Source organism: Meles meles, chromosome 2 (genome assembly GCF_922984935.1).
Source record: "Meles meles chromosome 2, mMelMel3.1 paternal haplotype, whole genome shotgun sequence".
Classification (NCBI taxonomy): domain Eukaryota; kingdom Metazoa; phylum Chordata; class Mammalia; order Carnivora; family Mustelidae; genus Meles; species Meles meles.
This window is the reverse complement of record NC_060067.1, coordinates 166,289,719-166,303,019: the sequence shown is the minus strand read 5'-3', so window position 1 is coordinate 166,303,019 and position 13,301 is coordinate 166,289,719. Positions and strand designations below refer to the sequence as shown.

The 13,301-nt window shown below is 59.7% G+C and overlaps 2 protein-coding genes across 3 annotated transcripts; both read right to left on the bottom strand.

Moving 5' to 3' along the window:
* Positions 1–5: 5 nt before the first annotated feature.
* On the bottom strand, positions 6–2,825 carry HRURF (HR upstream open reading frame). The gene is made up of 2 exons (XM_045998279.1): positions 2,709–2,825; positions 6–470 (listed from the first exon to the last, which is right to left on the bottom strand). The coding sequence occupies exon 2, from the start codon at positions 122–124 to the stop codon at positions 20–22; it is 105 nt and encodes a 34-aa protein (XP_045854235.1). The 5' UTR covers positions 125–470; positions 2,709–2,825; the 3' UTR covers positions 6–19.
* Positions 2,826–7,482: 4,657 nt separating this feature from the next.
* REEP4 (receptor accessory protein 4) lies at positions 7,483–11,473 on the bottom strand. 2 transcript variants are annotated; one of them, XM_045985649.1, is made up of 8 exons: positions 10,967–11,473; positions 10,095–10,167; positions 9,652–9,728; positions 9,438–9,558; positions 8,895–9,008; positions 8,368–8,503; positions 8,057–8,157; positions 7,483–7,959 (listed from the first exon to the last, which is right to left on the bottom strand). In XM_045985649.1, the coding sequence occupies exons 1-8, from the start codon at positions 10,996–10,998 to the stop codon at positions 7,891–7,893; spliced, it is 723 nt and encodes a 240-aa protein (XP_045841605.1). In that variant the 5' UTR covers positions 10,999–11,473; the 3' UTR covers positions 7,483–7,890. The 2 variants fall into 2 exon arrangements, with proteins under 2 accessions (XP_045841605.1, XP_045841595.1); XM_045985639.1 differs by having other exon boundaries at positions 8,057–8,211; positions 10,967–11,470.
* Positions 11,474–13,301: the final 1,828 nt, after the last annotated feature.

Genomic DNA, 13,301 nt, shown 5'->3' with positions numbered 1-13,301 from the left:
CCGGGGCGGCGGGGGCGCTCTAGGGCCGCAGATTGGAGGGGTCGGATTCCGGGATCTGCAGGATGCGGCACACGGCGCGGATCGGCCGCACCAGCTTCTGGGCCGAGGCCGTGGGTTGCGCCATGGGACGCCGAGACTCCGTGCTGCGCCGCGGGGAGGGCCGGGCCGGGGCTAGGGAGCGGGTGCCCCCGGAGGGAGAATGGGAGCCGGGCCGGGGGGAACGTGCGCCCCGGGTCGGAGAAGGCCGAGGAGGGGGGGGAAAGGCCGAGAGGCCGGGGGAGGGGGTCGTGCCTGGAAGTGGGGGCCGATCCCGGGTCCCAGGAGAGAGGCACCAGCGAGGGCGCAGCACCGCGCAGTGCGACTAATGGAGGCAGAGCGCGGCGGACAGCGCAGCAGGACCTCTCATCGCCATCGCCAGACGCACAACTGAGAGTGGGGAAGCTGCTCCGCCGGTTTCCTCCTCCAGCACCCTGCGGGAAACAGGAGCCCGTGATTTGGCGGCCCCGCCTGGGCCTGCCCCCTCCCGGGCCCCGGGGGCTTCCGCCAACGCCCCGGCGATGCCACCGGCTGCGCACGGGGAGAATGAGCCCTTTGTTTCCCCTCCCCCCCGCGGCACCCGGGCGCCTGCCGAGAGAGGCTCCCCCGGGGCAGCGTGCCAGCTTCCCAGCCGCCCCACCCTCCCGTGGGCCCGGCCCCGGAGCCTGGCAGGCGGGCAGCACCCCCACTATAGGTGCCAAGCCCGGGAACTGGAGCAAAGGGCGGGAGGGGCCGGACCAGGCCATGGTGGGGCGGGGTGCCCCCCGGGGTGCTAGGGCGGGGCGGCTGGGAGGGGGGCAGTGCCAGAGCTGGCAGGGGCAGTCGGGTTCTCACGGGTCAGTGATGGGCGCCTGACCCACGCCAGCCGACCCTGTGCCTCCTGGAACACTTGCTCATGGCCCTTTGGCTCTGTCACATGGGCACAACCCGCTGGCCCATGTCTGCCCTGCCTCATCGTCAGGGGGCAAAGCTGCTCTTCACCATTCTTGACTCAAGACCCCTTCCAGGGCCCAACAGTGAACCCGGGCACTGCCTTAGCAGTTCTGGGGAGACCTAGGCTCTAGTCTATCCTTACTCTAAGGGCCTAGGTTTCACCAACTGTCCAGACAGGCGGTTGGACCAGATGAGCCCCAACACCTGCTCTAGCCCAGTGTTCTGAGGGTCTGCCCCATCCTGATTCCTAGTGCTTCCAGGCCCAGCCCTGGAGAAGAGCCCATGGGAGTGGCTCCTGGGAGGGAGCAGAGAGGAGGAGAGGAAATGGGAAAGCAGGGCACCCTCCACCCGGGGAAGCATCCCGGCTCCTCTGCGGGGGTGGTTCCAGAGCACAGACACAAACAGACAGATTCAAACACACACAGACAGATTCAGACACACATAGAAACCCACACGCCCAACGGGCGCTTCCCTTCCCTGCAGGCCCCCCACCTCCCACCCCACAACTCCCCGGCCTCCCTGTGGAAGCCATCCCCAGTCTGCCTTCACCCAGCCTGGGACAGAGGCAGTGCCACCCCACCCAACCCCATCCCATCGACGGGATGACTTCTCAGATGCCTCCGGCCTGGTCCCAAGTCACCATCCCTCTACCACCCCTGGAGGGGGGAGCCCTGAAGAGCTGGGAGGAAGCCTTCTCCCAGGAGACTCAAAGAGAGACAGGAATCCTTTCACCAGCTGAAGAGTAGAGGAGGGGGCTCCAGAAGAGGAGGCCTGAAGCGGCGCTGGGCAAGACTTGGCCCTTGGCACCGACTCCCTCAGCCCCTCCACTGCCCCCCAGGGGCCGCTTCTGTGGCAGGGCAGGCTGGTAGGGGTTGTTTACATGACTTAGTTATTAACACTCCCTTCCTCCCCCAGCTCCCCGGAGGGGTAGCCTGGACCTGAGTGTGCCAGGGGAAATGTCCGTAGAGGGCCCAGTGTGGACCAAAATGCCAAGGTCCAGAGTCCCAGACCGCATCCCCAGCAAGACTGGCTCCAGGGTGCAGCTGAGGGGGTGCTGGGGTGTGCCTGTGGTTCCCCATCTGCGTCCTCTGGCAGCTGAAGCTTGTGGGAGAGTCTAGGGGGAGATTCCTTCAGCTTAGGGCCTAGAAGAGGCTGGGCAGGGCAGGGTGGGAGCCTGGGTTGTCCTGGGCACTGAGGGCCTGTCACTGTCATCCCCAAGGAGATGGGGACTGTCCCAGGGGAGCAGGACAGACATCCCCCCACACCTCACCCCCCACTCCCAGTTGCCATGTCTATTTGTCAGGTCGGTCTCTGAACTAGAACCGGACTCTCAGGACAGGCTTCTGAAATGCCCAGGGGGTCATGGGGGTCGGGGCAGAAGGCTCTTTCCACCCTCACTGGCTTCTCATCCTGCCCCACAGCCCATGCCACCGGCCCACAGAGCCCTTGTAGCCGGCTGTTCTGTGCCTGAGGACAGAGCGGATCGAAGGAGACACAAAAGATACAAACACAGAAGGAAAGCCACACATGCGTGGACACAATGCTGGATTCATGGACAAAGGCAAGCTGACCAGCACCCCCAGAAGCGCCTGGGCCCATCCTGGGCTCACACGGACCCCTCGGGCGCGCACACACACACACACACACATACACACACACACTGATACACACGTTCATGCTGACAAGCGCAGCAGCACTCACGAGCCAGCTGCCCTCACCCTGTCCCCAGAACCCCTTACCTGGGCAAGCACAGTGCCCCTCGGGTAGAACAGCCCCCTGCCCAGGGGAGGGCAGCAGGCGGGGGCGGGGGAAGGAGCCCCGGAGAGTCAGGCCAAGCTGCCACTAATCCGGGCGGGGAGGGGGGGGGGCACCCACGTCAGAGCGGGGACTGCCGGGTGGAGGGCATCTGAGGACATCCCCTCCCACACACGCGGCCGTCTGGGCACCTAGCCCTACTTCCCCAGCCCCTCCATCCTTCAGACAGCTGAGGCTGGCCTCCCCCCACCCTACCCCCCACCCTTGTGGCAATGCCTGGACCCCGGGGGAGGCATGGGGGAGGAGGAATACCAGGGAGAATTCTCCCAGGACCTGGGGTGAGGGGGAGAGTGGGGGAAGTGTTGGAGATGCTTTTGGAGCCAGGAGGAAGCTCTGGAGCAGATGCCCCCTCCCCTCGTGCCCACCCACCCACATCCCTGACCTAATTCCTCTTCTCAGTCTGTACCTCCCCGTTGCCCCTCCTCCCTCCCCCAACCTCTCCTCCCCTGCAGTCTAACAGCCCCGGTAGAGAAAACTACCTCATTCTGCCCCAGGCTCAGGACCTTCTGCCTAGCAACCCAGCTCTGGCCCCCAGGATTTCCTGAGTAGCAGGCACCATTCTCCTGCTTGGATATCTGTCCCCTACCCAGCACTCGGACCTCCTGGCAAGTCCCTGATGTTTATGGGGGACAAGGGGTGAGAGCCTGGGGGCTCTTGTTGACCCCCTCCTGGGCGGGGCAGTGCCAATCCAGACTCCCCAACTTGGCCTAGGCCAGGGCAGAGCTGGAGCAGGAGGCTAACTCCCTGAGCCCCAGACTGCAGCAGAAGCCAAGGGCACATGGAGGCCAGAGGCAGGAACAGAGAACTGGATGGACACGAAAGGACCACATGCGGACAGGAGCTGAAGAGGGAGGGAAAGGGAGGAGCCCCCCAAGGTCCAAAAGCAGGTCGGGCGGTGTTGAGGCAGGAAAGGGGAGGCCAGGAATTCAGGACATCCACACACACACCCGGCAACTGGGAGGCAATGGAAGAGACCCTCACACAGACCAGGCGGACGATGGGGAAACTGGAGAGTCAGCCCACGGTGCAAACGGAGAGGGGCAAGTCCCTGGGCCCAGCTGAGGCATGTTCTTCCCAGGGGCCTGGCCCAGGCGCCTTCATCTTCCTCAGTGCCCAGCACGGAGCCCAGCATGTCTGTGCTCCAGGCCAGTTGGAACAGAGGCCCAGCCTTGATCTGCCTGGGCATCCTGGTGGATAATAGAAGGCTGAGGGCTGCGGGCAAGCCAGAGCCTAGGAGGCCCTAGGGCCAGGAACCCCACACAGAGGGCACCGAGGGCGGCAGATATCTCTGTGATTCTCAGAGGGACACGGGAGGCTCTGAGGGAGGCCCAGGCCATACCCAATGCTCCAGTCTCAGGATCGCGTGTGTGCTTGGCCAGAAATGCCCCAGAACTTGGAATTCTCCTTGACCCTTCCCCTCTGGGCTCCGCATGTCTCAGAACCCACATAACTTGCAGCAGCCATTTGGCAAATGTGTGTTCTAGAGAACCTGCCATTTTCAAGGCTCTGTGACTGGCCCCGAGGAGATAGAGTGAGCAAAGATTAAAGCACAAGGCCATCTCCGCCCTCGGGGACCTCATATAGTCACTCGGTGCGTTTGTACTTGTACCAGCAGTCTCTGGGGCCTCTGACATGTCCGGCCTGGCACAGGGCACCACGGGGCGACTCCTGGAGGTGGCATGTTCACAGGTGAGGACGAGGTGCTTCTAGTTCTACCTGGGAAGTGGGGGGAGCTTCCCAGAGCAGGTGACGCTCAAGCTCACAGGCCAGAGAATAAGTGGGCCTTCACTACTGAGCCACACATGTATGACAATATTTCCCTTTTCTTTTTTTTTTTTGACAATATTTCCCTTTGACTAAACCACCGTTTGCTCCAGCCTGGGATACGAAGTGCACAGGATGCAAGTCTGTGCTTTACGAAGTCATGTGAACAGGCAGACCATCTGAAGTGCTCAAGTCAACACAGAAGTCCGTGTAAGAATAGATGTGGTGTGGTCTGGACAAGCCACCAACCCCCAGGGGGCAGGGGGCATGCTGGCCAAGGCTTCCTGGGACAGGCAGGGTCTGAGTGGGGAGCACAGGGCAAACAGGAATAGGGCAGAGAGTTGGGTAGAAGAGGAAGATCGGGTCAGGGGAACAGCATGGAGCTATGAGACAGTCCCGATGGACGAGGGGGCAAATACAAAGCAAGGTTTAGGGGAGGCCTGTTGGGAGGGAGGGGAAAGGCGATGCGTGCACCAACACAGCCCACAGTGTACCCAGGACCAGGGAGCAGGGCAGAGATAGGAGACCTGGGAGTTTGAGGAGGGGTTGGCAAGTCAGGGAAGAAGGCTTCTTGGAGAAAGCAGGTCTGTAAGGAAGGCTGTGGGGGCTGGGAAAGAACGGCTGTTCAGAGGCCGGGAGATTCATACAGCTGCTGCAAAGGCCCAGGGGCCGACCTGGATGAGCGGATGAACGTGAGCGCTCAGGGATGGGAAGAATCAGGAGTTGTGAGGAGGCCAGGCTAGCGAGGAGGCCAGGGGTGGACGTAAGGCGAAGAAGGTCTTGCACCTGAAAAAAGTCACGATTTCTGCTCAGAGGCCCCAGGGACTCTGCTGTCTGTTCTAAAGCCCATTGTAGGAATGAGGGCAAGGGAAGCTCCAGCTCCCTCAACACCCCATAGCTTCGGGCCTCCCCCAGTGCCCCTTCCTCTGAGCCTATGTCTCATTTGCCCATTCACTGCACACTCCTGTGTTGTGCACCCCCAGTGCTGGGGGCTGGGTCCCGCCTTTCCAGGTCTGCCACAGCAACTTCTGGGCCACCTTGCCTCATGAGACAGGACCCCACGAGCAGGCAACACGACCTGGGACAAGTTGTTTCACCTCTCCGAGTCTCCGTTTTTCTGTGAAATGGGTCTAAGCCCTACCCACAGGCTCACTGGGAGGATTTAAGGAGACTGTGTCTAAAAATGCCCAGGGCTGGGGCGCCTGGGTGGCTCAGTGGGTTAAAGCCTCTGCCTTTCGCTCAGGTCATGATCCCAGGGTCCTGGGATCGAGCCCCGCATCGGGCTCTCTGCTTGGCAGGGAGCCTGCTTCCTCCTCTCTCTCTCTCTGCCTGCCTCTCTCCCTACTTGTGATCTCTATCTGTCAAATAAATAAATAAAATCTTTAAAAAAAAAAAAGTGCCCAGGGCAAGGCCAGGCATGAGACCGATATTCCACATAGGTCTGTCTCCCTGTCCTTGCCTCATCGCACCCTACGCTGTAGGGAAGCACACCGACTCGGGGGCCACACTGCCTGGTTCCAAGATGACTTCTGCCATTTATTAGCTTCAGCTGTGTAACCTCGGGCAGATCACCTGTCCTCTCGGTGCCTGTCCTCCCATGTGTAAAGGGGTGCTGTGATCATTGTATCTGCCTCAGGAGGTTGTTGGAAACATTCAGCACATGTTCATTAGGGGTTCAGAGCAGGGCTGGGTAGTCACGTCCTCAGTGCTAGCCATTCCTAGACTCTGCATCTTGAGGGTCTCGAAACAGGCTTGGCACCTGGGAGAGACGCAGCTGAGTTTTTGAATGGATACATGCAGAGATGAGGCAACACCATGATGCAAGGGAACACCTAGATAGGAAGTCATTGAACATCAGTATGTGAGGAGCTAAACCACCCCAGCCGATTACGTGCCTTCCCCAAATAAAACCCAGATAATCCCCACACCAAGAGTTAATCCACACTCCTCAGGTCACTCAGGGTCATCCCCCCACACATTTCCCCTCTTCCCACCCACCTCTTCGCTCCATCAAAAGTGGGAAGGAAGAGCAGGCACGGGGTGGCCGAGGGGAACAGATGTGGGACACTGCGGTGAGACCAGCACCCAGGGGCAGGAGGGGCGAAGCCAGCCCGGGCTACCCCAGGGATTAGAGTCGGGGATGACATAGAGTCAGCTCTGGCAAAGACCCTGGATCTCAGAACAGGGGAGACTCCGGGCATGGGCAGACAGGACCAAGGACCGCAAACAACAGGAAGGAACAGCAGAGAGGGCCCTTGGAGGCCAGGTCCGAATGCTGCATCGTCTCTCCAGCCAGCCAGCCAGCCAGCCAGCCAGCCAGCCAGCCAGCGGCCAGGCCCCTCTAGGGCAGGGCTCTGGCCCGCCTCTCAACCCCGCCCTCCTTGACCTGGAAGCTCGGGGCAGCCCAGACCCTGGCAGCTGCTGCCCTCTCGCGGCCACTCTGAAGAGGTACAATGCTCCCAAGGACAACCTTACCGGAACACAGGACAGCTGCCTAGAGACCCCCATGGGTCCATGGAGGAAGGTGGCCTTCCCGGGCCTAATCTGTTTACAGCTCCAGCTAATCCCCAGGACATTACTGTGCTGCCCGTGTTCCCTCCACACCTCTGTTCCCACTGGCTTCTACTTCCCATCAAGGTCCAACTCCATCTCCTTTTGACTCTAGTCTTAGGCTTTGAACTGTCTCAGGGGTGTCCTCCCCCCTGCCCCACTCTCCCATCTGTGTTCTCAGAGGTCTCCAAGAGCCTCCGGTGACAGTAGTCACCACATCACAACTATATGTCAATGGCTCCCTCCCCCAGGAGACTGGGCCCTTCTGGCAGTCTGTCTGTCCTTTCATCCCATCCTAGGACTGAGACTGGCCTGTAGCAGGCTGTCTAATAATGTGTATTGTGAGCACCAGGAATACAAACCAGGACACCCAGAACACTTTTATGTGTTTATTTACCAAAACGTGCATAAACCTGACCACATTCAGCAACACAAGACACACAACCAGGACACACACACACACAGGGCCTTGGAGGAGGCTGTCAAGTACTTTGAAGGACAGGAAGGAATGAACACGCTGGGTGGACTTTTGGTTTCACTTGCAGAGGTTTGGGAAGGGCTCTGGTCCCACACACCCGGGAGGGGAAGAGGAGGAGAAAGGCAATAAATAGAATCCTGGGCGCAGCCCGCTTCTGTACATTACAGGTATAGCCCGGTGCATGGCCCCAGCAGCGTGGGAGCCAGGAGGACAGAGCCTGAGCAGCTGCCTTAGACAGATCAGAGGTCTCCTCCAAACAGCCCCCAGCACCCCATAAGGCAAGAGAGGTAAGACTGGACCAGGCTCCACAGACCCTAGCTGTTCATGTCCGAAGAGATAGTCTTCTTCCTTGTCCGAACCTTCAGGGAACGCGAGGTGGTACCCTGGGGGGTGGGGTGAGGAGAACAGGTACAACCTGAGAAGGTCTAGGCCCCGGATGCCTGGGTAGCACACCTCCCTCATGCCTCCCTTGCCACTGACCTCCCGTGCCGGCGGCTTCCTCTTGACCACACGCAGGCTTTGGCTGCGGCTCAGAGGTCTGTCTCGGTGCCGGGCAGGTGGCTGGGGGACCACCTCGGTATCTGACCAACACTCATCGTCAGTGTCACTGTCCTGCAGGCCCCCTGCCCGGTACCCTGTATCGAGGAGGGGGAGGCCGGGGAGGCAAAGCTGGGCATTTCCATAGTGGGAAGACCAAGCCAGGCCTTCTTCGAACCCCTGGGGAAGCCATGGCTTGCATGGAAGCATCAGCCCCCTGAGAACAAACAGCTCCACATCGCTCTCCCACTCACCGATGGGTGGCTTGTGGTGAGGGACTTGGTCCTCCAGGTAGAGGGGATCCTGGTAGGTGGGAGCAGGGTCATCGGGGATGGAGCGCAGGTCCTGCATGGAGAAGCTCCGCAGCCTTCCGGCCAGTGCACCCTGACTCTGCAAGGGACGGGGAGCCACCATGTCACCTGGAGGGACAGGGCTGGGGATCCTAGCAGAAAGGGGTCTGAGCCAGCACAGCTGCTCAGGGAGATGAAGGGGCCCAGGCCAAGGAACTGAAAAGAGCTCAGTAACCTTCTAGCCCCATACCTTTGCGACACTAACAGGAAATGAAGGCCCAGAGAGCAGGAACAAGCGTTCACGGTCACTGTCCAAGCCAGGAGAAGTCTGAACTTCCAGCTCCGTTCTCCTGCCAACACCCTACCTGTCACCCCTCACCCTGTTCCCTGGTATGGTCAGGTGCTCTCTCTCGGCTCCCTGACAGAGAGCTGCACCCCTCCAAAAGGCACTGGGGGTGGGGGTGCTGCTGGAGGACTGGGGCCCAGGGCACCTTGGTGGCAGCTTGCACAGCGGCTGAAGCAGCAATGTTGAGGCCCCGTTTCCCAAAGCTGAGCACCGTCTCATAGCTGCGCTCCTTGGCCTGCACGATACAGGTGTCAATCTCCTGTGGAAGACAGGGACGTGGGGGGGGCGGTTGGGACAGTTGGACTCAGTTGGACAGTCGAGTCACTCCCCTGCTGCGCACCGTGCCTCCCTGCCCATCCCCACCTACCAGGGCCCCCGCAGCCACACCAAGAGCTCCCCACCCACCCATTCCCACACCTCTGTGAGTGACCACGCGCAGCCTCCTCCCACCATCCCCAAAACAACTTCGAGCTGGTGTTTCACAGCCTCAAATGGTCATTCCCGTGTGCTTGCATTTGATTACCATGAGAGGAAGAAGGCTAGTTTCTGTCAAGGTCAGTCCCACAGCTCAACGGCAGCGGGACTCAGAGCAGAACCTAGATTATCACCCAGCATCCGGAACCCCAAGTCTAGGGCCCTCTTTTTCACACCCACCCCTATGTCTCCCTCCTCGACTTCCACGAAGTACCTTCTCATGACGGGACAAGGACGGGTGGACAAACTTGCGGTAAAGCAGGCTGGCCCCTCTGGTATAAGGTGACAACAGCCACAGTACAAAGGCCATCTTGATCTCATAGTAGAAAGGGAACCTGTCAAAGGAAAGGGTGGGCACAGTCAGCCAGGGGGCCAGGCCGAGAGTGGCCTGTCACCTCCCCGCTGCCCATAGACTTCTGTGTGCATACCAGGAAATAAAGATGTCCGTGAAGGTCTCCACCGCCATGAACAGTGCAAAGACTATCCAGTACATCATCCACCGGACCTGGGGGCGGGTGGCGGTCAGAGGCCAATAGCTGAGCCCGCACAGCCAACTCCCCTGTCCCAAGGTGACCCGAGATTCCAGAGAGCCCGTGCTGCTGCATTCTCCGGGCTCCTGGCCGGCCCCAGAGAGCTGTCTCTGAGAAACTGCCACCCATTTCTGTGCCCACCCCCCCAGAAGCTTCACCCGCATGATCCTCAACAGCCTTCCAACCACACCCACTCTGCTCAGGCTATCCCATCTGCTCACGCCTCTGGAGGAAGGGGAGGCCAGTTCTGACCCTCCTCACCTTGCCGAGTCCTATCATACCCCCAAGGCTGTCATCCCACCCAGTCTAAACCAAGCCCTCCTGCCTGCAGCCACACTCACATATTCACGAATGTTTTTGGTCTTCACAGCCTTGTAGGAAGCATACGCTGGGTACAGCATCCCAAACACCAACCTAGAAGAGCCCGTAAAAATGCGCGGGAGGATGAGGGCCACCATGTCCTCCTGCCCCCCACCAGATGGCCACCTCCCTCATAGGTGAGCAGTGGCAAAGACCTACCCCGTTTTTCTTGCTTGGCTTGCACAACCTGTGCCTGAGTCAGTGCCCTGAAGGCCACCTCCCCACCCTGCTGTTTACAAACACCCCAAGCCTGCCCAGGCCTGCACAGGTGCCCTATGGGTGCATGATGGAGCGGGAGCACACACAGCCACACACAGGTGGGTGGGAGGCAGGCTTCAGAGCTGGTGAGAGCACCAGGCCGTCCCCTCCCATGGGCATGCAATCAGGCCCGGAGCCACCAGATCTGGCACTGCCAGGCTGCAGGCAGGAATATGAGCCAGGTGCTGGAACACTAAAAGGTGAGAGGAGGACAGAGTGGGGAGGTAGAGGCCAGGGCAGTGAGTCATGTGACTGCTCAGATGGGAAGCAGGCACCTAGAATCTCCACCCACAAGGTGCCACAACACCTTGCGTTTGCTAAGGGGCTGCCAGGCCAGTGTGAGGGCCTCGGTCCCACCGGCCTGTCTGCAGTGTGTGTGACTGTGCAAGGGGTCGCCAGGAACCAATGAGGCTTTGGGAATGGAGGACAAGCAAGGGTGCCGCATGGCACGTGCGTGCCCACAGGTCCGTTAACCCTTGTGGTGAGAGTTGAGGGCGCTGTGCCCCCTCTCCCACCAGACGTTCCCATCAATCTTCCATCTCAGAAGCGGTCTGGCTCCTAGGGATAGAGGGTGTTTGAAAGCAGCCATACTCACACCACCAGGCGACAGAGTATCCAGGATACCATCCTGCAGCCTCGGCACGAAGGCGGAACCCCCGCAAGAAGATGACCAGAGGGACGCTCACGCGGGGCTGGGATGGGGTAATTAGTGGAAGTGCAGGAAACAGAGGGGCGCTCGGGCTGCCCCTTGGCAGAGGCGGAGCCCGCCACCCCCTAACTCAGCCGTGCGCGGAGCCTGAAGAGTGGGGAGACCCGTGGGCTGAAGCGAGGAGGCCCGGGCTCGGAGGAACCCACTTGGGAGCCGGTAAAGGCTGGCGCGTTCTTTCGCCCCGCGGCGCTCCTGGGGCAGTTACGGCTCAGCCCCGCACTTCCTGCTGCGGGGAACCAGGTGTTCGGCTCTCGCCGTGGCGCTGCCGCGGGTCCCGGGCCGCGGGTGGCGGTCGCCGCCTTCGCTCGTCCGGGTCCCCGCGGTCTCAGAGGGTCCTGCCACTGGTAGCGGCCTCGGGGCGGAGTTTGCAACTCACTTGAAAGTTGCACGGAACTAGGCTCTGCCCAACCCCAGGGCTCCAGCGCTTGGCGCAGGCGCAGTGAGGCCTGGAGGGGGCGGGGCGAGGTCAAGGAAGCCAGCGGCCTGCCCCTTAAAGGGGCGATGCGCCTCCTACTCGTGGATGAGGCCCAGTAGGTGAGCGGCCGCCCTAATTGGAAAGATTAGGGGGTGGGAAACGGCAGCAAAAAAGGTGGGGAAGAGGAAACGAAGGAAACTTGGGAGTCCAGAGTTTTCGCGGCTCTTCCCTGGCTTCCCCCTTTTGCCTTGTCTTTTCCTTCTGTAAAATGGAAAAAGGCATGGGGTGGGTGCAGTACCCCACTTCCAGGCTCACGGACAAGAGGAAGGAGGCTTGGCTGAGCGCCAACAGATCCTGGTCTTGCAGCCCTGGGTCAGGAGATGCTTAAGCACCCCCGGAAGACGCTGAGTTGACCTAGGGCGAGAGAGTGGGAAGAAGTAGGAGAGGGAATCTGAGGCACTCATCACCGTGCCCCCCCCCCGCCCTCTCCCCCAGAGTCACCCCAAGAGTGGGTTTCAGGAGTTGACTTCTCTCTGGGATACCTCTCTAGAGCCCACCTATTTGGGTGGGCTGACCATGATGATTTGAGAGATTTCGGACAGAGCCCCTGCCACCACTCCCCCACCCATGCCCTCTTTGCCACAAGTCTGAAGTTCTATTCCTGTGAGTCAAGAACACAAACATCCCTGAGAGCTGAATCATATCAACAATTGCCACTTTGTAGCTATTTTTTGTGTGCAAGGTCTTGACCCTTATGAAGATCCCCTCCAACCTTATTTTTTACCATTTAGGAAATAAATTCCCTCTGTGGCATTGGTTGCTGGATGATGGGTGAATGCTCCACTTGATCAGTCTTCTGAGCACAGCCCAGGAAGGGGAGAGGGAACAAAGAAGCTCCTCTAGGGGCAGGGGTATAAGGGAAAGAAAGTGGGAGGCTCGAAGGAGAAGGCAAGCTTTGTTGCTTCTAGAACTTTGTATGTAGGATTGCATTCTTTGTTATCTCTTCTGCATTGTGCCCCGTTCCTCCCTCTGACAATAGGGACCATGCCTCTCCACCCTGGACAGCCACCCCTCTGTTTCACAGGGCTGAGGTGAAGAAGACAGCAGAGTTACCCTGAGCCATGGGGATGGGAAACTTGAACAGTTATTAATTTTTATTAGAGCCATCGTTAACACCCATCATCTATGGAAAGGATGGCATATGTAATGATGGGGGCCAGGGAAAGGAGGCTTCCTGGGAATAAATAAACACCAGGTAATGATGTAGTCTTAATTACTATCATCCATTTTATTGGTGGTGTTGGGTGTGAGAGCTAGCAGTGAAACCGACCCACAGGAGAAACTGCCCTGAGGCCTCCCTCTTCCCATCTAACCATCCCCTCACACTAGGCCTCACTCCTACCTTATGTTGGAAGAACAAGAGACTGCAAGGGCCAGAGTCCCACCACCCATCTCTAGGCCCAGACAATGTGATCAAGATGAAAGTTGAGCTTAATTGAGGAGACACATTCCTTGTCTCCTGGGAGCAGAAGGATGTGACTGACTCCTGGGGGACAGCTCAGGAGGAGCAGGGGGCTGCAGAATAGGGAAGGAAGCCCCGATCCTCAGGAGGTGAGGGTGCCTGGGCTGATGGTGTGGGTGCACCTCTGGTCCTTTGGTACCTGCTGCATGGCCACCTCCTCCCTGGCTGCCTTCCAGAGTCACCTGACCTCAGCACCTACACCCACTTGCTGGCGAAGAGCTCTCCTGGGCCTTCTTTAAGACCATCCCCACGGGGAAGTTCTCTCACACGGAGACTCTGCACTT